Genomic DNA, 27,485 nt, shown 5'->3' with positions numbered 1-27,485 from the left:
CAACAAATAAGAATAATGTCCAGCATTCCATCCAGAAAGTAATACATAAAAGATTTCCTTACACAGTGCTTGATCGGAGTTGCTATCTGTTTTTCTCCTTTTATGGTAAAGCTACTAAAAGACCGCATCCTTGTAATAAACCATCAGATTATGTTTGAGATTAGGCAGAGATGGCTCCTCTGGAAGAGCAGGGAGCCATTAGCACAGAAAATACATCAGCTCGCATTTTCCCAGACATCATTTTTGCAGTGGTATTGTCAAGAAATTGTACAGAAAGAACACAGGAATCACATGCAAGTAGATTTAATTTAAAATGGTATGACAAGGCAGTATGAGGTATGCATTATATGATCTGCACCTGCAATCTCATTATATACGTTTTTTTTTATATTAATACAATACAGACAATTATCAACTTATTCTAAAAGATACCATTTCATCACCCTGGACAAAGTTCCTAGGATCCTTCTAGCAATAGAATGAAGGCTCCCTGATATGCCGATTCAAGCCCGGATTGGGCTGTTTCAGGAGAAGGGGGCACAGATGAACAACAACTTCCTCCTGACAAAGACATTTGTGTTAGGGATACAACAGCAGCTCCCAAAAATGAGGTGTGGAATATTTATGTGCTGAATGAATAATGAATAAACAGGATCATGAAGTCCAAAGAACACATCAGACAGGTCAGGGATAAAGTTATGGAGAAGTTTAAAGCAGGGTTAGGATACAAAAATATATCTGCAAACCTACCCTACTCACAAATCTGGACTTTATAGAAGAGTGGCAAGAAGAAAGCCATTGTTGAAAGAAAGCCATAAGAAGTCCCGTTTGCAGTTTGCGGGAAGCCATGTGGGGGACACAGCATGGGGATGGAAGAAGGTGCTCTGCTCAGATGAGTCCAAAACTGATCTTTTTGGCCTAAAAGTAAAACGCTATGTGTGCGGAAAACGAACACTGCACATCACCCTGAACACACCATCCCCACCGTGAAACATGGTGGTGGCAGCATCATGTTGTGAGGATGCTTTTCTTCAGCAGGGACAGGGAAGCTGGTTAGAGTTGATGGGAAGATGGATGGAGCCAAAAACAGAGCAATCTTAGAAGAAAACCTGTTTGAGTCTGCAAAAGACTTGAGACTGGGGCAGAGGTTCACCTTCCAGCAGGACAATGACCCTAAACATACAGCCAGAGCAAAAATTAAATGGTTTAGATCAAAGCATATGTGTTAGAATGGTCCAGGCAAAGTCCAGACCTAAATCCAATTGAGAATATATGGCAATTTAAGCTATTATGCAAATCAGAATGGGCATACATTTCACTCTCTAGATGTGCAAAGGGCTGTGAATATTTTTCTTGCCGTTAAAGCTCACCAGCCAAAAGGCTGAATATATGGCCCACATCAGTGGGAAGAGGTTAAAATGCACACTCTTTAATTTTTTGTGCACCCAGAGCTGGATTTATACTTTTCTCCCCTAGGTTATGGATCGCGTACCACCTTGCAGTATTGGGCTACCCTTTCACCAACACACTGACCATAATGCACCTAAAACTACTTACCAAGACAACATTATAACAATAGCATGGTCATGATCATACCTAGAAAAACTAAATAAAATCCAAATTAACAAAATCACAATCAGGAACATCTCTGCAGGGAAAACATTAGTACTGTACTGACACAATTACAACCTCTGCAGATACACGATTAGTACCATACTGACACAACCAGAAATACAACATCAGCAAAGATACAAGTGTAAAAGCAGGGCCAGCCACACACTGATGATGTCACACCATGAATAGTTTATTTCACCTAATTGGCTTACTGACAGTCCTTGCCTATGGCCATGCTCCACTGACGCATTTCACCCCATTGGTCCTAATTGTAGAACAAGATTACAGTACATCCGTTTACTTACATCATCATGTTGCGGTTGGCACTTGAGTTCCACTTTATTTAACACGTGACTAAGAACACTATCTCTGTTTTTGGCTTATTTAAGTCATTCTTGAGGTACAGTGGATTAGTCTAAATCAGAGCAATTAAATCAGTGTCCCATGCCCTTGCATTAGCATTCTTTAAAAGGCATTTACTGTGTCTGCCAGTAGATGTGTAGCTCCCAGGCAGAGTGCCACATTACACCAACACTGAATGCACTTATATGGTGTAATGGCATTTAGCCCAGAATCTTGGATAGACAACAGCAACTTTCCTTTTCAAACATGCCTGTGAAAATGAAATGAAAATTGTTTTTATTAATATAATATAATTAATATCTTAAAGGAGACCTAAAGGCAGAATAACTATTTTTATTATTAAAATACAAAACATAATTTTTTTATTAACTACAGTAAAACCTTGGATTGCTAGCATAATTTGTTCCGGAAACATGCTTGTAATCCAAAGCACTCTTATATCAACGCGAATTTCCCCATTATGCCGCATACACATGATCGGACTATCCGGCAGACTTAGTCCGGCAGACCAGAGTCCTCCGGACAATTCGACGGTGTGTGCTCCAGTGGACTTTTTCTTCCCAAAAGTCCGGCGGACTTAGAAAGAAGACTTGACTCAAAATTGTTCGCCAGACTCGGCTTTCGAGCGAACAATCCGCTCGTCTATATGCTGGTCAACCAGACTTTCCAATGAAGGGACTTACCCACACATGGACTAAAGTCAGTTCATTTTGAACGTGACTTCAGGTACGACGGGACTAGAGAAGAAAGTCAATGTCGCCATCTCCAGTGGCAAGATTGACACCTTGCGAGCCCCAACGCCTGGTATGGGTTTTAAGGGTAACCCCTACGCCAAAAACCAGCGTGGGGTCCCCCCAAAGTCCATACCAGACCCTTATCCGAGCTGGCAGCCCGGCTGGTCAGGAAAGTGGGTGGGGATGAGCGAGCGCCCCCCCCCCCTCCTGAACCGTACCAGGCCGCATGCCCTCAACATGGGGGGGTGAGTGCTTTGGGGAAGGGGGTGCCCTGCACCCCCCCACCCCAAAGCACCCTGTGCCCATGTTGATGAGGACAAGGGCCCTTCCCGACAATCCTGGCCGTTGGTTGTCGGGGTCTCTAAATTACCTAGATTAATTGTTCCTCTAAATCGGTTCTTTTGTGTGATTGTACATAAGATAGATACCTTATGCTAGGTACATACAAATCAAAATTCAGTTGGTGCAGCAGGTACTGGCCAAAATTAATTCTGTGTGTGGCCCTCCCTGTTTAACAAATTAAATTAAATCATTAGATCAACGTTTGTCAAACAGTCCTGCTGAAAAACCTTAATCACTCAGTGGCTGCAGCACTGATCAGTGTATTCTGACAGCAGAGGAGTCCCTGCTGTTAGAATACAATGTGGGGTGGGGGGGGGATTCTTGCATTCACCTCTTTTGTGTTTTTTCTTTTTAATCAGTTTGTTGGTTGAACAAAAAAAAAAAGAACAGTGTGTACCTAGCTTTGTGTATAATCGCCCTAAGGGTAGGGACTGATGTGAATTTACAGTATGCAAAGCCTTGCATAAATTGTTTATATACTTTTAGCACTATATAGACACCTGTAATATACACTGTACACTGACCTAGCCTATTAAACAGCTTTGAGTTCACTTTGACTATGGAAAGCTGATTGATGATATGATTGCCACATTTTAGAATATATTTAAAAGATGTTCATCCAGTGTATGCAAAATTGTTGTGTCTTTGCAGAGTATATTCATAAGTAAGAGAAAAAAATAAAAACATGGAGAATGCAACTTTAAAGAAGACGTTAAAAATGATAGCAGTGTTATTGAATAACAATAAAGAAATTTGTATAGTAGGGGCTTGTGGCTTGAGCAGATGCCAAGAGAGTTTATTGTCTTTATGAGCCATGGGGGATGAGATCCAGTATGCTTGAGTCTATTTTTGTCTTGACATTTTCTCATCACTGCAGAGCTGTGTGAGAAAAGTCCATTTTGGTTTTGCACAGAAGAGGATGATTATTGCACTTTTAGTGCCTTAAAATGGAACTGAACTCTCTCAGGCTACATAACTATTTCTTTAATCACTTGTCCGAATGGAGCTCAATGCTGGCCTTGCAGATATAGATTTTGGTTTGAAAATTTTCGTTTTAAGAACGTGTGTTCAATTTTCTAATCGTTAGTGGGGTCAAATCAACGTTCGGTTTCAACCACAATGATAGGAAAATTTTATGGACAGGGACGGAAAACTTTTCACGATCAAATACATTTTCGACAGTGTATGTGGTTTCCATTCAGAAATTAGATTTTAAAATTCAAATTCAAAAGCAAGTGACATTTTTAAACGACATTCATCCATTCATTGAATGTATAAAGAAATTTTGTACGAATGCTCGTATAAATATTCCTGTCCGAAAATCTACTAGTGTATAGCCTAAATAAGTGTACTCGGTGAGACAAGAACAGAAAATTTCTGTTTTAAGTTGTTTTAAGCTTTTATACGTGTTGATCAATCACATCTTATCAAGTACAAATATTGAACAAATCAGAATAACTGTAATCATGTAATAAGTCAATATCTAATAATTCTTTTTTCTTTTCAGATCGTGAAGATCAGTCTATTCTGTGCACGTAAGTACAATTTATTTTGTATCTATATCTATATAAAATATCTGTAGTTCTGCTTATATGAATAAACCAACATGTCTATCAAAGTAGAGGGCAGAGTGACAGAGAGATTAAGTTTTCAGTGTCCCGATTCTCCTTTTACGTTACAATTACAGGACCCCCTCCCCTGTGAGACTGGAGAGTTATGCTGCATAAAACATAAAAATATAACTTTTGCAGTGCTAATAATGCTCATTCGTATAAATGAAAGAAAATAAAGGAAAGTCCAACTACACTGCATGTGGTAACAATGGTAGTCCCAATCCAGTAATGCATACACCACCGTGAATTAGGGGATATTTATTTTCAAAAAGATTCCAGATTCATCACAAGGACTATCACCAATATGAAAGGTGGACTATTACCAGAATCAACAGACTTTGGAGTCAGTTTAGCCTGAAACAAGTATCCGGTCACAAAATGCTGAGCCTGGTTTGATCAGATCCTCATAATGTCTCCAATTCTCCAGTAGCATGTTAGATATACATGTTAATGACGGCAATGCAGGATTTCACCATAATATCAAGATGAAAAAGCCCATATAGTGTGAAATGCATAAGGAAAATGTATTAAAAGTAAATGATAAAACTACTTACATATGAATCATAAAATAAGCTCTGTATACATATGATCCTCCGAATTGAGGTAAAAAAGACTTCCAGGTAGTACAAACTATGCATCAAGGCTTGGCGATGTCACATGCGTTAGCTCCCCACGTGTGTTTCATCATAACTGACATTATTTTTGAGCATTGATGCATTGTTTGTACTACCTGGAAGTTTGTTGCAATTGAATTGCACAGAGCAGCCCCCAACCTCCTCTTCTGGGGTCCCTTGTTGACATTTCTCCTCTTCTGTGATTGCCCCCCCAACAAGACACTTGCTATGGGGACATTCATATAGGCTCGATCCTGAGCCATGCTCCCTGTGGCCATAGTCACAGACAGCATGGCTTGGCCCTGCCCCCTCTCCCTCATCACAGGATGTGACTGCCTCAGCAAAGCCTGTGAGAGCAAGAGCAAGAGCAGAGGACTCAAGGAGTGAGGAGGTAAGTATAAGGGGGCAGGAGGGGACTATACTAACTATGTTACATTAACCACTGCTACTTAAACATTTTTACCTTAATGCAGGTAATGTATTAAGGTAAACAAATGTTTAGGCTTTAGAACCACTTTAAATCACATACTATATAAGCTATTTTCAAATGGAAGCTGCTGCACTTTTTTATGTCTGACTGGTATATAATACTAAACAAATCTAATCATTTTATTGTAACATTGGTCGTATTACATACTAAAACATAAGTATCATATTATTCTCATCTTTCAACATAAAAACTTTCAACATTAAAGGTTGGAAAATGAGACAAAATCTACCCTTGCTGTGCATACCCCTCCTACTGCCAAGGTTCCATGCTTGTTTAGTCTAGTGATTCATAAATAAGGGCTAATACTTACCTTATCCCTGGCCCTGGAAGAGGATGTTTGATGTTGCTCTGGCTGTGATTGAAGGTGTAATTGTAAACCTTTCCTTACCCTCTAACATTCATCTGGAGTTCCCTGAGACCAGGGCACTCAAATATGCAATTAGCGATGTTTAGTTAGTGTTTTAACTGGGGATGCCCGCTAGCTGGTAATCAGTTTGAAACAATCTGGCAGGCAGGTGGCTAGAAGAGTTTATTTATTGTGCCAGTAATACCACCACTAAATTGATTACTTCTGGCTGCACCAGGTTCTGGTGGGTGGGCAAACTGGCCGAATCTGGCCATTTAGTTTGACCATTTGGTGAACTGTGAATAGCTTGGGTTTGGGTCGAACACATGAAAAGCAATCCATAATTGGAGGAGGGAAGATGAATGAAAGGAGTGTCTCCTTCATTCATAGAAAAGCTTTTCCTTATGCGGGACTGATAGTATGGCTTTTATGAAGGGAGTATGGGAGAGGAAAGGCTGGGCATAGTAGGCACTTTTCATAAGAGCCTGTGACAGTTTGAGGTGCTAATATTAACCCTTACAGCACTGGATGGACCCGCTTGTGTGGATAGGGTAATCTGTCGTTGTTTTGCACTATGGCTAAGAAAGAAAAAAAGAATCCATTAAGCCAGCCTTAGTCTGCTGAGTAGTGCCTGAAAGCAATATTTGGGGGGGGGGGGGGTGTTACTTCACAGAAAGGCCCCAGGAATTAGGGAATTTCTTTGGACGCTGGAAATTCCCATTAACACCATTACTAATTATAGTAATATATAGAACAAGACTTTAAAGGAGAATTTCAAGTATCCATATGTTTACATAGTTTCATTGGTCCAGCATGCATGAGCCATGCCTGTGGGATCTTGGGTGCCAAGGTTTGCCATCACTACAGGGGTAGAACAGTGATGGTGAACCTTGGCACCCCAGATGTTTTAGAATTTCCCATGATGCTCATCTACACTGCAGAGTGCAAGAGCATCATGGGAAATGTAGTTCCAAAACATCTGGGTTGCCAAAGTTCACCATCACTGCTCTAGAAGCTGGAAATTACTGAAGTAGACATTGCAGTGATTTCCAATAGCTTCCGGGTCCCGTGCCAAGCAGCTTTCCTGCTGCACTGCGAACACGGGAGGGCGCCCACTTGTATAGGCACTATCCATTTTGCCTTTTCTCAATGAAACCAAAGCATTCTCTGATTAGAAGAGGTGGAGAGTGTGGCATCACCGCCCTGCCTCTCCACCTCATCCGCTCATTGAGAAAAAACGAAGTGATTGCTGAATAGCATCCATTTAGAGTGGGCAGTGCTGCAGTATGCAGCAGGTCAGCCGCTTGCCATGGGACCTGGAATCTATCGGAGATCACTGTAGTAGCGGTGTCTACTACAGAAATTTCTATGTAAATATGTAAAAATATACATATTTGCAATTCTTTATGATTTATGCCGCGGACACACGATCGGATTATCCCGCGGACTTGGTCGAGTGTGTGGGCTCCGGCTGACTTTTTGTTCCCAAAAGTCCGGCGGACTTAGAAAGAAGTCTTGACTCAAAATTGGCCGCCGGACTCTGCAGTCCGGTGGACAATCCGCCCGTCTGTGTGCTAGTCCGCTGGACTTTTGAAATGAACAGACTTGCCCACACACGGAGTAAAGTCCGTTAATTTTGAACGTGGCTCCAGGTAGACGGAACTAGCGAAGGAAGTCAATGTTGCTGCCTCCATCAGGGAGATTGACACCTCGCGAGCCCCGACACCTGGTATGGATTTAAAAGGGAACCCCTATGCCAAAAAAATTGCGTGGGGTCCCCCCAAAGTCCATAGCAGACCCTTATCCGAGCACGTAGCCCGGCTGGTCAGGAAAGGGGGTGGGGATGAGCGAGCGCTCCCCTCCTGAGCTATACCAGGCCACGTGCCCTCAACATGGGGGGGTGTTTTGGGGAAGGGGGGCCGCACCTCAAAGCACCTTGTCCCCATGTTGATGAGGACAAGGGCCTCTTCCCGACAACCCTGGCCGTTGGTTGTCGGGGTCTGCGGGTGGGGGGCTTATCAGAATTCAGGAGCCCCCTTTAATAAGGGGGCCTCCATATTCCGGCCCCCTACCCTATGGGAATGAGTATGGGGTACGATGTACCCCTACCCATTCACCCGGGGAAAAGAGTGTACGATAAAAAAAACACAACACAGGTTTTTAAAGATCTTTATTAAACAGCTCCGGTCGTCTTCTTCCGTCTTCGGGGGTCTTCTCGCTGGATTCCTCCGCTATCTTCTGCTCTTTTGCTAGCTCTTTTACTAGCAGAGGAGTCCGGCTTTCTCCTTCATCGCCGCAACCGCCTGGGGGTCTTCTTCCGACTTCGGGGGTCTTGTCCCACTCTTCGGTTCTTCTTGCCGGGCCTCCACTTTCTTCTTCCAGCTCTTTTACTAGCGTTGGACCGGTCTTGTCGCCGCCTTCTTCCACGTTCAAAATTAACGGACTTTACTCCGTGTGTGGGCAAGTCCGTTCATTTCAAAACTCTGGCAGACTAGCACACAGATGGGCAGATTGTCCGCCGGACCTAGTCCGCTGGAAAAGTCCGGCCCTGTGTGTGGGCAGGTCCGCTCGTTCAGAAAGTCTGGCGGACCTCCTCTGCAAAGTCCGGCGGGTTGTCTGATCATGTGTACGCGCCATTAGAGTCCATTTGTATGGCAAATTAGTAAACCATATATAAACATACAATTTAAAGACCTTTCATATACATATCTGAAAGGTGTAATAAATAGTCATTATTAAATGATGGACAGTTGATTATGTGGTATAGGAAATGTTCCCAGCTGTCCTAATATGTGGGAGAGAGTTTAGCAATGAAGGTCAATTGGCATGGTATAACAAATAGACAATATGAGGCCTTATATGGTCAGAGCCAGGGACTTCAGAGAAATGCCAAGAGATAGGCACTTTTAGCCTGGGAGAAAGGAAATACAATTTAAAGTCTTTGTGACCACAGTGTAACCTTTTATTTGGAGACACTGCTCCATCCCACCATGCCGAGGAAACATTTTAGTTTTCCAAAACACAAACAGAATCAAAATGTTTAGCTGCAAGGTATGTTTATTGCAAACGCTGTGTAGGAATGTTTGCTTTGTTAGCGTTCCCACAGGATGTTTTATTTATATCTGAACACACACAAGCTTTTACACATAGAAATACCATGCTGTGTTATCAAATGCCCAAATGTCAGCTTATAATCCACCAATTAGATATAGGCCTTTAGCACTTTAGAGAGACTGTCATTGATAAAAAAAATGATTGCAGTTAGAGGTACCTGCGTATACAAGCATCAGCCTCCTGAACCCTTGACTAATGGTCAAATATAGGACCATTCTGACAAGAAAAGCTCTGACGCTTCCTTGCCTGTCCCCTCCTGCCTCCTACATATTCTTATTAACCAGTAGGGCAGACGCTACTCAGAAATGTCAGAGCTTTGCCAGTCTGAAACGCCAGGGATTTAGCCAACATATCAGGGCTTGGGTTACTGCATGCCTCATGTCTCTTTAGGGGCCAGTAGATAGGAAATACAGTTTTAGAACTGGTTCCCACCAGATACAGTGCAGTTTTTTTTTTTTTTCTGCTTCAAAAAAAAAAAAGCTTGCACAGTGTTCTTAACCACTTCAGCCCCGGACCATTTTGCTGGTCAAAGACCAGACCACTTTTTGCGATTCGGCACTGTGTCGCTTTAACTGGCAATTGCGCGGTCGTGCGACGTGGCTCCCAAACAAAATTGACATCTTTTTTTTTCCACAAATAGAGCTTTCTTTTGGTGGTATTTGATCACCCCTGCGGTTTTTATTTTTTGCACTATAAACAAAAATAGAGTGACAATTTTGAAAAAAACACATTATTTTTTACTTTTTGTTATAATAAATATCCCCCAAAAATATATAAAAAAAAAATTTTCCCTCAGTTTAGGCCAATACGTATTCTTCTACATATTTTTGATTAAAAAAAATGGTTTGCGCAAAAGTTATAGCGTTTACAAAATAGGGGATAGTTTTATGGCATTTTTATTAATAATTGTTTTTTACTAGTAATGGCGGCGATCAGCGATTTTTATTGTGACTGCGACATTATGGCGGACACATCGGACATTTTTGACACATTTTTGGGACCATTGTCATTTATACAGCAATCACTGCTATACAAATGCAGTGATTCCTGTGTAAATTACACTGGCAGTGAAGGGGTTAACCAGTGGATGGCAGTGTAGGGGTTAAGTGTTCCTAGGGGTGTGTTACTAACTGTTGGGGGCTGGGCTTTCTTTTAGTGAACACTCAACAATCACATGGAGCAGAGATCAGCGTCACTTGTTGCTAGGCAGAATGGGGAGATGCTGTTTACAACAGCATCTCTCCGTTCAGCCGCCCTGTGAGACGACCGCGGGTATGCCTGCGGCGATCGAGTCCACGGGACCCGCGACCGGACTCACGGGGGTCCCGACCAGCACGCTCGCGATGGCAGGGCTGCATTAAAGATTGGACGTACCTGTACGCCAATATGCCTGCCTGTGCCATTCTGCCGACGTACATCGGCGTATGCTGATCTGGAAGTGGTTAATGTATTCCAATGGCTCTAGCTCAGACCAGTGCAGTGTGTTCCAGTGCAGAAAAAAATTGAGCATTTTTTCTGTATGGACGCATATGGAGTGTGGCAAAATGCATAAAAAATGCATAGAACACATCAAAAATGCATCAAGAATACACCTTAACTTACATAGCCTGAACTGAGATGAAGTAAAAAGAGGGGAAAAGGCACCGTAACACATCAAAAATTGCATCAATAACACACTAGAGAGCATCAAAATGTGCATGCAGAAAAGCATTTAGAGCACAGAAATTGTGGTGTGAACTGGCCCTTAAGGGGCATTGCAGAACTGCTTAAAGTGATACTAAACTCTGGTTTAAAAATAAAAACATCTATCGAATTATATATTCTTACTGCAAAAAAGTACCTTCTATTGCTCTTGGCCTCAGTTTCCTTTTTTTTTTCTGTTATGCCGCGTACAGATGATCAGAATTTCAGCCATTCAGCCAGCAAAAGACCGATGAGAGCTTTTCATCGGAAAATGCGACTGTGTGTGTGCTCCATCGGAATTTAGCTGGCCGAATTACTGCCAGCAAAAAATTGAGAGCATGTTCTCAATTTATCAGACAGAAAAAGTCGGAAATTCCGCTCGTGTGTATGCAATTCCGACATGCAAAAACTCACACATGCTCAGATTCAACTACGAGATGGAAGCTATTGGCTACAAAGTATTGAACTTCCCTTTTCTAGTCTTGTCGTACGTGTTGTACGTCACCGCGTTCTTGGCGGTCAGAATTTGGTGTGACCGTGTGTATGCAAGACAACTTGAGCGAAATCCCATCGGAATTCCATCGGGAAAACCATCAGAGCTTTTTTCCGACCAAAATTCCGATCGTGTGTACGCGGCATTAGAGGATTGTGAGTGAAGTCCAGGGTTGTGGTACCCAATGATGGAAGTGCACTACACAGAGACCAATTGAAAGGAATACTTCTTGTACTGGAAAAGTAGTAAGACAATGGTTTACTGTTGGTATTATTATTATTATACAGGATTTATATAGTGTCAACATTTTGCACAGTGCTTTACAATACAGCTACAATACCATTCAATATAAGATCTATCTTATAGCCTGTCCTGAATTCGACTAACTTATAATTTTAGGTAAAATTGCTAACAAAGTTTTACCCTATTCGAGATTGCAAAGTGTTGGATTCGCACCTTGGTCCAATAGAATTCCCACTTTATATAGGCTGTAATCTCTACGTGTTTCATGAGGCAGCGCCCGCTTCTTCAGGAGACAGACAAAATTTAATTTTGTGTATATCTGTGGAGAAACCATGTCATGAAAAAACAATAGATACAAGGAAAATTATTGCGCTAACCTATAAAAAGTGAATCAAGCAGCTACACACGAATGTGACAAAATTCATATACAAACAAGAAAACTGTAATGTATCGCTAACATTATAGTTTTCATGAAAAAACAATAAATTGAGAAATTTAGGATTTATACGTTTGTATTAGAGAAGTGTATCCATTTGCATTGAATGAATCCAAATATACATAAAGAGTATACTCACACAAACATTGATGGAGTAAAGGATAAGCAAAACGATGCAAACTAAAGAACAAATTTTATTAACACCAGGATGTCAATGCTGTACCCCTGAAATAAATGAAAGGTGGGGCTCAAAAAATGAAATACAAAGAAAAATAAAAGTGATAGGCCGTGAGGAGAATGGGTAGTGAAAGGGCATGCAAAAGCATGCCTGTTGGCAACTGCTAAGAAGAGGTGCATGGAAAATATAAGAAGGCACTAAGTGGATGAAAGGCGATGAAAGGTGAATGAAATAAGGGGATATCATTTTACCCAAACTGAAACAGATAAACCTGAGAATATATCCAACCGTGCAAAACCATATGCATGTACTCTTGATTTGTTGATATTGATGATGCAACAAAAAATTGAATTGTATGTATTTTTTATGTATTCTGAAATACATTTTGTAAGTTTTTAATATTTTTTTTGTACCATTTTATTCAGCACCACTCATAAAAGTCCAACGGGCATATCTGTTTGTTATATTATTTTTAGAAGATTATTATGTTGCATCAGTGTCCCCCTTACATCAATGCCCCCCCTTCATCAGTGCCCCTTCACATCAATCCCCCCTTCATCAGTGCCCCCCCTTACATCAATACCCTGCTTTACATCAATGCCCCCCCCCTTACATCAGTGTTTCTCTTGCTTCAGAGTCCCCCATTACTTTACATTAGTGTCCCCTTACATCAGTTTCTCTCATTACTTTAGAATTCCCCCTATCAATCAGAGTCCTTCCTATCATCAGAATCCCCCTTTATATCAGAGCCCAACCTTACATCAGTATCCCCCACTTATATCAATGCCCCACCTTACATTAGTATCCCCATTACATCCATGTCCTTCCATACATCAGTGTCCCCCCTTACATTAATGCACCGTTTTACTTCTGAGCCCCCCCCCTTACATCCTTATGTTAGTGTCCCCCCTTACGTTAGTGTTCCCCCTTACATTAGTTCTTCCCTTTATATTGATGTCCTCTCGTATATCAATTCCTCCTTGCACCAGTGTCCCCTTTTACAATAGTGCCTTACTTGCATCAGAGTCCACCCTTACATCAGAGTCTCCACTTACACCAGTGCCCCCCATTTACATTAGAATCCTTCCTTAAATCAGAGGCCCTCCTTACTTCAGAGCCCCTTCTTACATCAGTCCCACCCTTTATATCAATGTCCCTTCTTACATTAATTTACCCCTTCCAATAGTGCCTTCCTTGCATCAGAGTCCCCCCTTACTTCAGAGCACCTCTACATCCATTCCCCCTTTACATCAGAGTCCTTCCTTACATCAGTGTGTCCCATTACTTCAGTGTCCCCTCTTTCTTCAGAGCTACCCCTTACATCAATTCTCCTTTTATATCAGTGTCCCCTTATATAATTTCCCCATCTTACATCAGTGTCCCCCCTTACACCAGTGTTTCCCCTTACAATAGTGCCTTCCTTGCATTAAAGATCCCCCCTTATATCTGAGTCCCTCCCCTACATCAATATGACCCCCCTTACATCAGAGTATCCCGCCTTAGATCAATGTGCCCCCCCACATCAGTCTGCCCTCCTTACATCTGTGTGCTCCCTTTCTTATATCAATGTGCCCCCCTTTACTTCAATGTACCCCCCTAATATCAGTGTGGCCCCTACCTTACCAGTATGATTGTAGCAGCACAGCGGGAGCTGGGAAGTGGAGCGAGTTTAAATGGGGGAATTCTGTCCACCTCTAGGAGCTGGGGGTGGACTAAACAAGTCATGTAATTGGTTGTTAGGACACCATTGGTCCTAGCAACCAAGGACTGGGGGGGGGGGGGGGGGTGAGGAGATGTACAGAGTGTTAGAGCTCTGGGCAGTGCAGTTTTAGTAACAATGAACAGATCTTTGATCTGTTCTTGTCACTGTCAGGTGCAGCTCAAAGATCAGTCACATGTGTGAGTGTGGGAGGGGGCATGTGGACATGTACTTACAGAGCCCAGAGGATCTGCTGTCTTCCAGGCACAGTCCTCCATCCAGTCTTGCTTGCACAGGCTCCTAGAACCACTCTGGACACTTTGGGATCCCCAGGGACAGACCATCAGTGCTGCCTGACAGCCTGCAGAGCCGACACAAATAGCGGGGTGCATGTGTCCTCCTGAGTACAGCATACCTTGTGCTATCTGAGGCATCTTCCCTCTCCTGCATCAGGTTCCCACACTCCTCTGCCTCTCTATAGAGCTCCTTAGGACAGGTCACTGGTGCTGTGAACCCAGGCCAGGAGCTGATAGGGGAAGACGGGGGGGGGGGGAGCATGTTCTCCTGCATACTCATTACCACCCTCATTCTCCTACTGCTCCCCTCCCCCTCTAAGCATCTGCTGACATTCAGGCACCCTGCATCCTCACTGTTGTTCTACCTTTAGGCTCCCATTGAGACCTGGCGCATGGGGATGGCAGCCATTAGCACAGAAAAAAACAAACAAGGGGAGCCAAGAGAAACAGCTATGGGGAGAGAACACCTGATCTTCAGTAAAGATTGTTTCTGTGTAATCAGGAGCACTGCAATGACAGAAAGGAGGAGGGAGAGAGAACAAAGTCAGCGCCTGGCTCTCTCCTGCTTTCTATCAGCTCTGGGCTGACACGAGTAATGATGTTACTCCTGTTAGCCTCAGCGCCTCTCCTAATGTGGTGCCCTGGGGAAAAGGCCCCCCTAGTTTTGTCTCTGTTGTTTAGAGTCATATTTAGATAAAGGGGTGGGAGATATATTGCTATCCACCTGTATCCTGTAAAGCATTAAAGGAAATTCTGCCCTTATCATCTTTCAGCCTAAACTTTAAGTTAATACTTTTACATACAGTACTTGTGCAAATGCTCAGTATTGGTCCCGATACCGATACTAGTATCGATATCGGGACAACCCTAATGGACACTGATAGGTGGCACCGATGAGTACTGATAGGTGGCACTGAGTGAGGAGGCACCGATGAGGCTGCACTGGTAGGTGGGCACTAGTGGTAATGATTGGCACTGATAGGTGGCACTGATTGGCACTGGTAGGCGGTACTGATGGGCACTGATAGGTGTAAAGACCAAATTGATGCACTAACTCACATACCCTCCAAAATGTGCATCACCACTGCGCTGCAATTACCCTCTCCTATACCCTCAGCTGCTACTTATACAAATGTTATAACAAAATAGTGCAATAATTCTCAAAGAACCAAAAAATTATGTGACATGTAGCGCTCAATAGGTGCTAGGTGACGCTAATGTAATAGTAGTGCTATTAGTACTGATAGGTGACATTGATGAGGAGGCACTGATTGGCAGCACTGGTGGGCACTGTTGGGACTGCACTGATCAGTGCCCTGATTATTAGTGTCGAGGTCCCTTTAACACAAGCCGGCTATTGGCTCTCTTTTTCTCTCCTCATGCTGTCATTAGCATGGGGACAAGGTGCTTTGGGGCGCAGGAGCTCCCCTGCCCCAAAGCACCCCCCATGTTGAGGGCATTAGGCCTGGTATGGCTCGGGAGGGGTTCACTCGTTCACTTACTCACTCAAATGTTTTGTTTACATTTCAGAAGCCAGCTGACAGCTGATGAGCCATAGGATGTTAAGCATGCGGCGGCCGGTTCCCGGCCCGCTGCTTAACAACCAGCTATTCTTCACACATAATTCTAATTAGTCAATCATCTTTAAACAAATCTAAAATTCAAATCATTCTGAAAATTAATGAACAAAATAAAATGAAATTTAACTAAAATGAAACAAAATTTTATGAAAACGAAATGAAAAATAAATGAATTCTGAAACGTAAACAACCTATTTGGTTTTAGTAAATCAACCCCAAGGAACAGAAAAGTTTACTTTATGCCTACTGTATGACTATGGGAAACTGTATGCTGCACCAGGGATTACCAGGTGGGAGAATATGCTACAATTTAACGTAAATTGCTCTGTCTTCTCTCCCCTAGAAAAAACAGGTGCAGCATACAGGGCTCCTATGGACATAGATGGCTGTGCTTTGGACTCAGGCATCTGTGCCACATACCTGTATGAAGTGCTCGAGGTGCTTCTTGTGTAATTCCCATCCAAGAACTCCTGGAAGTTGGGACAGGGTCTGCTGGGGCAATGGAAGGGCGCAGGTGCCAGAAATTTGGATCAGCACAGCTAGGTCACAAATCTAGTTCAGTAGCAGTTGAGCAGAATGGCAGTAAATCATGTGCAGGATCAAGGTCAGGAAGGAGCAGAGACTGGCAATGTGCAGGGGGCGAGGTAGAGAATCTACAGGCAAAATGCTGGTCAAGAGTCTAGGCTGAGGTTGTACCAAAGGTAGGCACCAAACATTGATGGGGTAAAGGTAATCCAGAATCAGGTCAGATGACAGCTAGGTCCTTTCAGCCCAAAAAATGAAAGAGTGCCCCAGGATCCATACAGACAGAGATTGACCTGTGAATTAGAATAAACAGGACGAATGTACAACTTGTACGCATCCGACTGCCATCTACTGATGCGTTTTATGCCTGCATCTAAACCCAATCTGGCAGCTCCAGTGGCTGTCCCGTTACGAAATGATGTGATGGCAGGGACAATTTGTTCAGCTTTAAAATAGACAAACATTTGTAAAATACTGCATTGAACTGATATTTTGACAGGGGAAGGCCATCACGGGATGTGCTCCCACGCAAAATGCACATTCGTGCCGATATTGGCACAAACCTGGCCACTTACACTGGGTGTCATTGAATGAGAAACATATACCCTTTCTGTAAGCGTTAGCTGTTGACCTCCTCCCAAAACGCCCACCGCCATTACCTATTTCCAAGGGGACAATACCTCAGGGTTCAATGAGGGATTCATTTCAAAGGAGGCAGTGTCGGAGGAGGGGGCGGAGGCGGAGACGGAGGCAGAGGCAAAGGTGTCAGGCAGCGCTGGAGCTGTTGCAGAAATGGCTGGGGAATATTGTTGTGCTGGCTGCCGAGGAAGTGAGAGGCAATGCTGCATCCATTCTTCCCCATCTTCTGCCCCTGCTTTCTCAATAAGATGCTTAACAAGGTTCTTAATGTCTCCAGCTAATGCAGCCTAAAGAGCTCACAGGTAGGGGTCTTGATGAACCGGCAAAGAGAGCCTGTTTCTTTGCCTTATATAGCCTTGGTCTCTTCTAGAATATTCTGTGCTGTCATGTGATCAAAACTTCTGGAATATTCCTAAAGGTCAGCTGACCTTAACCTATGCTATCTGACCTTTTATTGGTTGCCTGACTTTCTATTCACCTTAATTTGCGGGAAACAAGCCCTGCCTACCTGACCTAATTGACCAATTATTAACTGGGAGCCTTGAAACTCCTATTCAGTCACATTCCCATGCGCAGGGGGACATTAAGACAGCCTTCCTTGCTCTCATTCAGCTAATGCCTTGTTTTCTTTCATCCTAGCAATATTCTGGAATTGTAATGATAATTTATGATAATTTCGAAGGCACCCAGAGACAAGCCGTAAATAGTAAATAAAATCTGCCATGCCCAGACAGGACATTTCCTCACTTTTCAAACAGATTCCAGGTTTCTCATTCTCAAGCCCTGTGCACAGGGTCAGACTTTCCGAAGACAAAATCCGTTGGATTTTTCCAATGGATTTTGGCCCAAACTTGTCTAACATACACACGGTCGCACAAAGTTGTCATAAAATCCGATCGTTCTGAACACGGTGATGTAGAACACGTATGATGGGACTATAAACGAGCCAGTAGCCAATAGCTTTCATCTCGAAATTTACACAATCAGATTTTGTTGTCAGAAAATTTGAGATCCAGCTCTCAAACTTTGTGTGGCGGAAATTCCGACGGAAAAAGTCAGATGGAGCCCACACACGATCACATTTCCCGACAACACGATCCGACCGCACATTTATTTGTGTGACGTTCACCAAACAATAACTTCAGGTAAATCTTCCTGATAAATGTGTTTTAATATAAGGTGAATGATTCACCACCATGAATGTTTGGTGAATGCCCCATTTACTGCTTTATAAATATGACTTAGGGATTTAGTATTAGGGATTAGTGTAATTTTACATCAAAAAACATTAAACGTGCCTAAAAGCGTTTTTCTACTAAAACTCTGCTGCCAGGAGAAAAGGAGTCTATGAAAGTTAGTAAAATGTCCTGTGTGCATGAGGCCTTAGGCCTGTCTCAGAATTACCATCAAACACCACTGGCCATGTGTCCTTGGGCGAAACAGAGATTGAACTGGTTAGAAATATTTACAAAGGCAAGCAGTCACTTCCAGTGCTGAGAGGTCTTCTGTAATAAAAAGCACCAAGGATAACGGTATTCTTGGACTAGGTGGATGCTGCCCTCCTGAGATGGTGTACTCCGATAGATATTACAAAAGCAAAAACAAAACTGAAGGCGCACGTACCTAGTGCATTACCAAAAATACATTTTTTTAATAATAAAATCAGTAAAAAGTGGGTACTCACAAAGTGGCAACTATCAATAAGCCAAAAAAACACACAATGTTGAGCAGTGCAGACACATATGCCGTATCACATAAAGGGGTATAAAGTTGACACACTTCAGGGGTGCACCCCCTTCCAGAGCTTAACTCAACATTGTGTTGTTTTATGGCTCATTGATAGTTGCCACTTTGTGGGTACCCTCTTTTTACTGATCTTATCATTAAATAAATGTTTTATGGCAATGCGCTAGGTGCGTGCGCCTTCCATTTTGTTTAGTTTTTGTAGGTTAGAAATATTTATATGGAATATGAGACTATGATGTCAGTGCTCATCCTGCTTTTTTAGTAAAATAACTTGGTACACATTGACCTTTCTTAGAGCTGAATGGGGGGGGGGGGGGAATCACTGCAAGGGTATATTTTGTATAATTCCCTAAGATTAATAGTTTAATTTTAGTATTTTAAAGCTTCTACAAAAAGATCAAATTTACTCTGGATTAAAACTTTATTTAATGCCCAACTAAAGAAATTCTGAAAATTTCTCCTTGCAGTAGGGCTGCTCCCCAAATTCAAAATTAACTTCTCATTTAGGTTTTGGTGGGGATTGAAAGCATGTTGCTTACCTCATCCTTTGCCCCTCTTGTTAGATAGCATTCCCTCATGCTCCGGCAGTGGACTGTGCTTTGGACCACCAGAACCATGCATAGGCCCTGATGACGTCAGGAGCTTTGACTGCTGGAGCATGGGGTGAAAGATGCTTTGGGAACCAGTCTAGCAGCATGAAGTAGTGGTGGATTGGGTCAGTAAATCTGCTTTTCTATGCCCCCTAGACCCAAATGAGTAGTTAACCCTTACAGTGTGGTCTCAGCCCCACTGCAGTGAAAAATTTTCAACTTTCCTAGAGTTGGGCTTAAAATATGTCCTCTAATATGTTGCAGTCAAACAAATATACAGATTTCTATTAGGCACATTTTGTCATCCAGTCCTTGGAATCCTGTAAACTTTTTTGGATGGGGGAAGAATTTTTTCCCTGCTTGTATTGTAATATGCTGTTTCCTTTGTCTTTTTCAGGGGTGAATCTGGTGCTGGAAAAACAGAGAACACCAAAAAAGTAATTCAGTACCTAGCTGTGGTGGCATCCTCACACAAAGGAAAGAAAGAAACTATCACGGTAAGTGCAAACCGAAGCCAATTAATCCATGTTAATGTTCTGTGATAATACGTAAACAGTTTTCTAGGCAAGGATCTGGTAAATTCAACCGCATATCGCTAGTTATTTGTTCTTCTGCCAAGGTACTGTCATGTTAAGAACATCCAGCATAAATTTATGTTACAATGTTTACAAAATGTTTAGACTTTGACAAAAAATTAAGTATTAAATCTAGTAAGCATACAGATTTTAGTGTGCGACTGCTTTAACTTATTTAATTCTACAGTGACTTCTCTCCTTGACACTGCATTCATATTAATTATGTAACTTGCAAGGAATTTCTTTAGTAAATAAAGATTTTTTTTTACAAACACAGGAAAACTGTTTAATGAGACAGTATACATAGTTACATAGGTGAAGTTGAAAAAAGACACAAGTCCATCAAGTCCAACCTATGTGTGTGATTATATGTCAGTATTACATTGTATATCCCTGCATGTTGTAGTCGTTCAGGTGCTTATCTAATAATTTTTTGAAACTATTGATGCTCCCCGCTGAGACCACTGCCTGTGGAACTGAATTCCACATCCTTGCCCCTTTTACAGTAAAGAACCCTCTACATAATTTAAGGTTAAACCTCTTTTTTTATCCCTATTGTGGGTTCACCGGTATGGTATATATAAATTGAAATCATATCCCCTCTCAAGCGTCTCTTCTTGCAAGGTTTTCACATCCTTCAGAGAAGTTATTGCCCTGCTTAGCTTAGTATTGTCCGCAAATAAAGAGATTGAACTGTTTACCCCATCCTCCAGGTTGTTTATGAACAAAATAAATTGGATTGATCCCACCACAGAACCCTGGGGGGACCCCACTACCCGCCTCTGTCCATTCCAAGCACTCCCCATTTATCACCACCCTCTGAACTCGCCCCTGTAGCCAGTTTTCAATCCATGTACTCACCCTATGGTCCATGCCAACGGACCTTATTTTGTACAGTAAACTTTTATGGGGAACTGTGTCAAATGCTTTTGCTAAATCCAGATACACTATGTCTATGGGCCTTCCTTTATCTAGATGGCAACTCACCTCCTCATAGAAGGTTAATAGATTGGTGTGGCAAGAATGGACTCTTTATGAATCCATACTGATTAATGCTAATGATACAGTTTTCATTACTATATACTATATTATTATCATCCCCTCCAAGAGCTTGCATACTGTAGATGTTAGGCTAACTGGTTTGTAATTTCCAGAGATGTATTTTGGGCCCTTTTTAAATATTGGTGCTACATTGGCTTTTTTCCAATCCGCTGGTACCATTCCAGTCAGTAGACTGTCAACCCACATTCCTACCAGTAATCTATGAAAGAGCAATCTTTACAATTAGATAATATCTTCCACATAAATGTATAACCTAAAAAAAAACATTTCTTAAAGTGGTTGTGAATCTTAATTTTTAAAAATAAAAATAACAATCATGACTGTACTTATTTGCTCTGTGCAATGTTTTTGCACAGAGCAGCCCCGATCATCCTCTTTTTCAGGTTGCAGTTTGCATTTTTTAATACACATTTTTGATCCATTCATCCAAGTCTATGGAACCAAAACCAGAAAAAAGCCCCTGGCCCTTTCCATAAAATGCACAGCGTGTTTCTGCTAAACTGAAAACACCTCAAAAAATGCATAGGTTTGAACCAGGCCTAAGTCTGTCCTCATTTCGCCTGGGGACAGACTCACTTTGAAATTGTTCAGAGTAGCTTGCAGTCTACTAGAGCCTTCTCCAAAGACTCATCTAAAAGGTGAGCAATATTTTAAAAAATTATTGTTAGGTATGCTGTGTGTTTTCTCAAACTTGACTGCAAAAGTGAAAATAAACAGAAACGGATGATCACAGGAAATGAGAGGATAGCAATTATCTAAATTTCTGGGTCAATATGGACAGTTCTATTGATGCTCCAGCAATACTGTATATAACATTTTATTTTTTTTCCAGATTAATTGTGTACTTTGTGTACTTTGTTTTTAACTAAATAAGTACTTCTGCTATTTGTGCCCCCCTACTTTACTGTATTCAGTTGCCTGAAACAGGCATTTAAGTTTAGTTTAAAGCTGTGAATCCCTTTAATACTTATATCATTTGAATAAGCTGGCCAGTCACAGTTTGCACAAAAGCCTTATATACATATTTCAGTGCAAGTCATGTTACTATTGCCATAATTTTTGTGGTCCACTGGTCAATTTGATAAGTCTGGAATAAATCATTGTATCATTTATCTCAGGTAATTATTGTGTAGATATGTTCTCCATGCAAATTGTTTATTTAATGTCTGCTACAAAAGGACATTATGTTGTTTTTGCCACTATGATCCTGACATTTGTTTTACCACATTATTCAACTACAGCAAGGCCCATCTTTTGCCTACGTGAGTAACTAGATTGTGAAGTGTGTGTTTTTTACCACAGTGTGGAACTTTGCATGCTATAGTACCAGTGGTGGCAGTAGTGATGTAGGAGCTGGTGGTGGTGATATAATGTTGTATCACACGGAGAAACGCAACAATAGCACCTGTCCCTGACACATAACAGTGTGAAATCAATGAGCTCTGACAAGTCTAGAAATGTGGTTGTCAACCAAGCTAATTCCACGTAGGTATAAAAATTGACAATATTATGCATCTGCAAAGTCCAAAAACAATTGGAGACATCAAAAACTGTTACTTCAAAAATTATACCATCTTACTACAGATGTTCTGTTTTATTGGCTAATGCTGCTTTTCAGCCTTAGGAATGGTTGAGAATCATTGGTCTACCGTCAAACCTCATACTCTTTTTTTGTGTGTAAGATATCTGTGGTTGATTAATTATAATCCTGAAAGAGTCAACAAGTTGAATTGGAAACCTGTCAAGAGTCTAAATAATAATGGCATTCAACCTTGATATATTAAGGACTGTTAAATTTCTACGGATTGCAACCCAAATGTGCATGTTCTTTACTGATATTCCGAGTGTCTTGCATGATTGCATGCCAACCTGCTTGCTATTAATGTTTTGTGGATTTTAAGGTCAACTCCATCCAAAAATGATGTTTAAATATGTGTGAAGATAGCAGGCATGATCACAAACTGACATATCTCTTAGGGAATCGATTGGTAAGAAATCCTCACAAGTCTTCTAGTGCTGCACAACTGCCATAGTTGTTACAAAGCCAAATTGTGCTTTTAAATATTCTCCAATTGATTTTTTATGATTTAAATTTTGCAATACATGGGTGAGACAACTTCTGGCCTGTGTCATCTTTGTAACAGCCTTGTGGGAGGGGGTGGAGACAAAAACATCTGTAGGCTAATCTTGCCAATATAGCCTACAAGTTCAATCTACTAGAGCTCATCCAAAATCAAAATGCTAGTTTGGGATGGAGTTGGCTTGAATAATATCACACCCTTTACATACCATTTTAAACAGACACTGTAAAAAAAAGCTAATTATATACAGTAGGAATTTTTCTGGGGAAATATAATTGAATATAAATAGAGAACAGATTAAACTACTCCCTTGTTCTGACGTCTAGTCCAACACGGACACTCTAGTTACACTATTAAGGATACCCCGAAAAGAGATGATAGGCTTACTCAAGAAGAGTAGGCTTACATCTGGTTTACAATAAAGTAGGGCACCACAGGACAGATTTGACCTGGGAGTCAGGACAGGACTCGTAAAAGTAGGCAGAAGTTCCCAGGTGAGAGCAGATGATGTGGGATCCTCCAGGAGTCCAAGGATCAGTCAGTGTTCACCAGATCTCTTCATGGTTGCAACCCCCAGGTATACCCTACTCAATAGACAGGCTAGGGTAACCAGGGATGAAGCCAATGATCCAGGCAGGTAGCACACATGGTTAGTCAGGAATTAAGTTGAGAGTGGGGCAGGTAGCAAACTCAGTTAGCCAGGAATAATGCCAAGGGTAATAAATAACAACAAATAAAAAATAATCTTCCAATGTAATGACAAATTGAGGCTGGGTTCACACTATTGGCAATTGGATGCAGGAGATTGTGACTGGCTCTCTAGGAACTCGGTTCACACATCTCCGGAGAGGCACCAATGCGAATTGCACAGATGACCTGTGTGTCTTCTAGTCTGTTTTAAGCCCAAAATCAGACAAAAATTCGGGCTAAAATTTGACCTGAAACCGTGAACAGAGACGCACCGGACCCCTGCTGTGAGCTGCTCCGTGCTGCCGTGTGAACCCAGCCTTAAAGTACAAACAGTTACTCGAGAAATCTGCATATCATTGCCTTATGCATTGTTATTAAAACAAAGGCAAATATCACATTGTCTCATTGCATTTAAATATCATTTTGCACTGATTAACATCAGCATATGATAATTAAAGTAATTTTGTTAATTCTTCATATAAAATGCTTTATTTTGTCAATATTACATCTGTCCGTTACTGCACGTGCATGTTGTGCTGTGTATTTATTGATGAAGTGAATAACCTCCCTTATTGTGAATTTGCATGAAAAGTAAATTATATCATTCAAAGACAACGATTTGTTTCATCGGCTGCATTTAACGCTATTGCATTTTTGTGGAATGCAGTGGAAATCAGGAAAGTGGTTAAGGTGGGGTTATAGCCACTTTCCATCCTGATACTATGTAATTCTTCATAACATGGCCCAATGCTATGCACAGTTCAGAAAGTATGTCATTATGGGAATCCTTAATGTCTTAGTTTAATAATAGTTTATGCTAAGAATATGAATCATTTGGCTTTGGTTGTGTGCCAAGGCCAGTCAGGGTCCCCAGTAATGATGCTTTGCTGGTGCTAGCTTGAGCCTTTGATCTGTGAAACATTACAGAACTGCATTATAGCTGCTGCTTTATACTTCATGCTACAGCAGAGACCCTAATTTAATTGCATTCGCTAGTATATCGACCTGTTTATTCAAAGGGGCAACTGATCTGTGAGCACAAGCTAACAAAGACTTTTGCAGTTTGCTAAATTATGCAAAAATGCTGTGCCCTTAGATTAGACAAAGCAAACTACTGCAATTGTGAATACAAGAGAATAAAAAAAAGATGAAAAACAAGATCATCTTTCTTGAAGCAACAGGAGTTAAAGAGAAGACTCCAACTCAGAAAAGAAACCAAAGCTATAAAAGGATCAACCTTGAACTACGTTTGGTAGTTTTTAGAGTCATTATATTGCAGAGATCAATTTAAGTGGATTAATGCCTGTTTCAGCCTAAATATTGCAATCAAGAAACATGTTATGATATTTACAATGGTTTGCTAGGAAATTTGGACTGCACAATGGCTAACTTGAAAAGATCTGTGCTCAAACCAAATTCTGAACACGATCACGCAGTGGTGGCTACTGGATGGTATGCAAGATCATTCAGTGGAGGCGATCAGATTCTACACAAGGTCGTTTAACTGAGACTACAAGTATGCCTGGAACAAGAACTTCCCAAGTTTAAGCCGTACTCCGGAAAGGGAGAAAAACAGTGCTGAAAAAGCCCCCATCTTTTTGTGGAAGTGCAGACTTTAATTTTCATATTCAAATACATTAGAAATGTTATTACAGAATGATAAACTTGGCAATTTTGAAGGTCAAAGCAAAAAAGAAGCAATGTTAGAGATCACTTCAATAACAACTATTGATATCTTATGGTCAATATCTAAACAGTAAATCAATGACATTTAACAACACATGCCATTAAATATACAGCATACTTTTATATTAAATCCATCACTATTGTGTCTCTGTGGCTTATGTAACAATGCCAAGAGCAAAGTACAAGCTGTGCAATCTGTTGCCTACCAACCACAAATCATGTTTATCACTATGACTACAGTAAACAAAAATGAAGATGGTGGCGTTATTGCTCTTTGCATTACTTTATTAAAAATGTTTGAATAAGTATAATTTTCTGACTTCATGTTCATAACACTGCTTGATATGAATTCCAGGGAGAGCTGGAAAAACAACTTCTTCAGGCTAATCCTATCCTTGAAGCTTTTGGAAATGCCAAAACTGTGAAAAATGACAACTCCTCTCGATTTGTAAGTATTGTTCATTATCAGTTAAGAATTTCAAACATTGAGGGCCCATGCACACTAGTGTATTGCATTAACGTATAACTAAAGGCAATTTCTTTTTTTTTTCCATTTTGGATAGAGTGGAGATGGATTAGAACCCCTCTGAGGTTTTTTTTTTTTTTTTGCTGTCTGTGCTCCCATTAAAGAGAATGACTCTTTCTTCTTGTCCTGTTTAACATTTTTATTCAAAGTGATAGTAAAAGAAAATCCCAAATTTTAGATTGTCCCCAAAAAGTATTACAGGGGAAATCTTCCAATGGGGACACTAGTTCTAGTGACCTGGGGGGCCCAAGGGATTCCCCTAATTGGCAGGGATTTTCTCTCACTTCCTGTTTGGCTATGGGACAGGAAGTGAAGGAAAATCTCTGCAGTGGGACACATATGGTGAAAAAAAATCTGGCAGGAGTTTATAAACTCCCCTTGATCTAAAATGAAAAAAAAAAAAAGGTTTGCCTATAGGTTTACCTTTTTTTTTCTTAACTTAGCGCATCTTGCCAGCAGATTTGTGCTGCACCACAGCACAATAAATTATGCGGTGTGCTGCCAGAAATGGTACCTGCACCCTTTTGGTGTGTTCTGGGCAGCTTATTCAAATCATAGGGCTACCTAATGCAACCTAGGTAATACGTATGTGCTAATACACTGCAGTGATGTAAATGGGCCCTCACCTTATTTTGTCAAATTTCCATTACAGGACTGGAGAAAAAGTCTGACTGGTTGATACTATGGCTTCTCCTAGCATATACTATATGTTTCAGATTTCAAAGTTCTTCTATTTAGTCAGCCAATTATTATTATTATTATTATTCAGGATTTATATAGTGCCAACAATTTGTGCATCGCTTTACAACATGAGGGCAGACAGTAGACTTACAATACAAATCAATACAGGAGGGACTAGAGGGCCCTGCTCGTTAGAGCTTACCATCTAGAAGGGAGGGTCAAGTTGAAACAAAAAAGATAATAACTGTGGGGGGATGAGCTGATGGAGAAAATGAAAATACAGTTGTTAGGTGTGGGTAGGATAGGCTTCTCTGAAGAGAAGGGTTTTCAGGGATCGCTTAAAAGCTAATAAAGTAGGAGATAGGCGGACAGATTGGGGTAGGGCATTCCATAGGATTAGAGAGGTTTTGGAAAAGTCCTGGAGGCGAGCATGGGAGGAGGTGATGAGGGAACTAAAGAACAGGAGGTCTTGAGAGGAACGAAGAGAACGAGTGGGTTGTGGATGACTTTGTACGTAGTTGTTAGTATTTTTAATTTAATTCTTTGGCTGAGCGGAAGCCAGTGGAGGGATTGACAGAGAGGAGTAGCAGAGACAGAGCGATTGGTAAGGTGGATGAGTCTGGCAGCAGCATTCGTGATGGATTGAAGAGGTGATAGACTATGTAGAGGTAAGCCAATGAGAAGAGAGTTGCAGTAATCGAGGTGAGAGATGACCAACGAGTGAATTAAGAGCTTTGTTGTGTCATTGGTTAGAAAGGGGCGTATTTTGGTTATGTTGCGGAGGTTAAGGTGGCAGGATTTGCACAGTGATTGGATGTGTTGCTTGAAGGAGAGGTCAGAGTCCAG

General features: G+C 41.4%; 1 protein-coding gene across 3 annotated transcripts in view; it reads left to right on the top strand.

Annotated features, from left to right (window-relative positions):
- LOC143924551 (myosin-11) overlaps positions 1 to 27,485 on the top strand; it is a 141,661-nt gene that overhangs the window by 41,876 nt on the left and 72,300 nt on the right. For 2 of the 3 annotated variants that reach the window (XM_077448925.1, XM_077448927.1), the window contains exons 4-7: positions 4,561 to 4,588; positions 19,736 to 19,835; positions 22,217 to 22,237; positions 25,788 to 25,880. In XM_077448925.1, the coding sequence (XP_077305051.1) occupies positions 4,561 to 4,588; positions 19,736 to 19,835; positions 22,217 to 22,237; positions 25,788 to 25,880 (242 nt within the window). The remainder of the gene's footprint in view (positions 1 to 4,560; positions 4,589 to 19,735; positions 19,836 to 22,216; positions 22,238 to 25,787; positions 25,881 to 27,485) is intronic. The other variant, XM_077448926.1, reaches the window with a different exon arrangement.

This window comes from Lithobates pipiens, unplaced genomic scaffold, assembly GCF_037356315.1.
Source record: "Lithobates pipiens isolate NorthernLeopardFrog02 unplaced genomic scaffold, aLitPip1_a1.2 Scaffold_22, whole genome shotgun sequence".
Lineage (NCBI taxonomy): Eukaryota > Metazoa > Chordata > Amphibia > Anura > Ranidae > Lithobates > Lithobates pipiens.
This window is presented reverse-complemented; position numbering and strand designations above follow the sequence as displayed.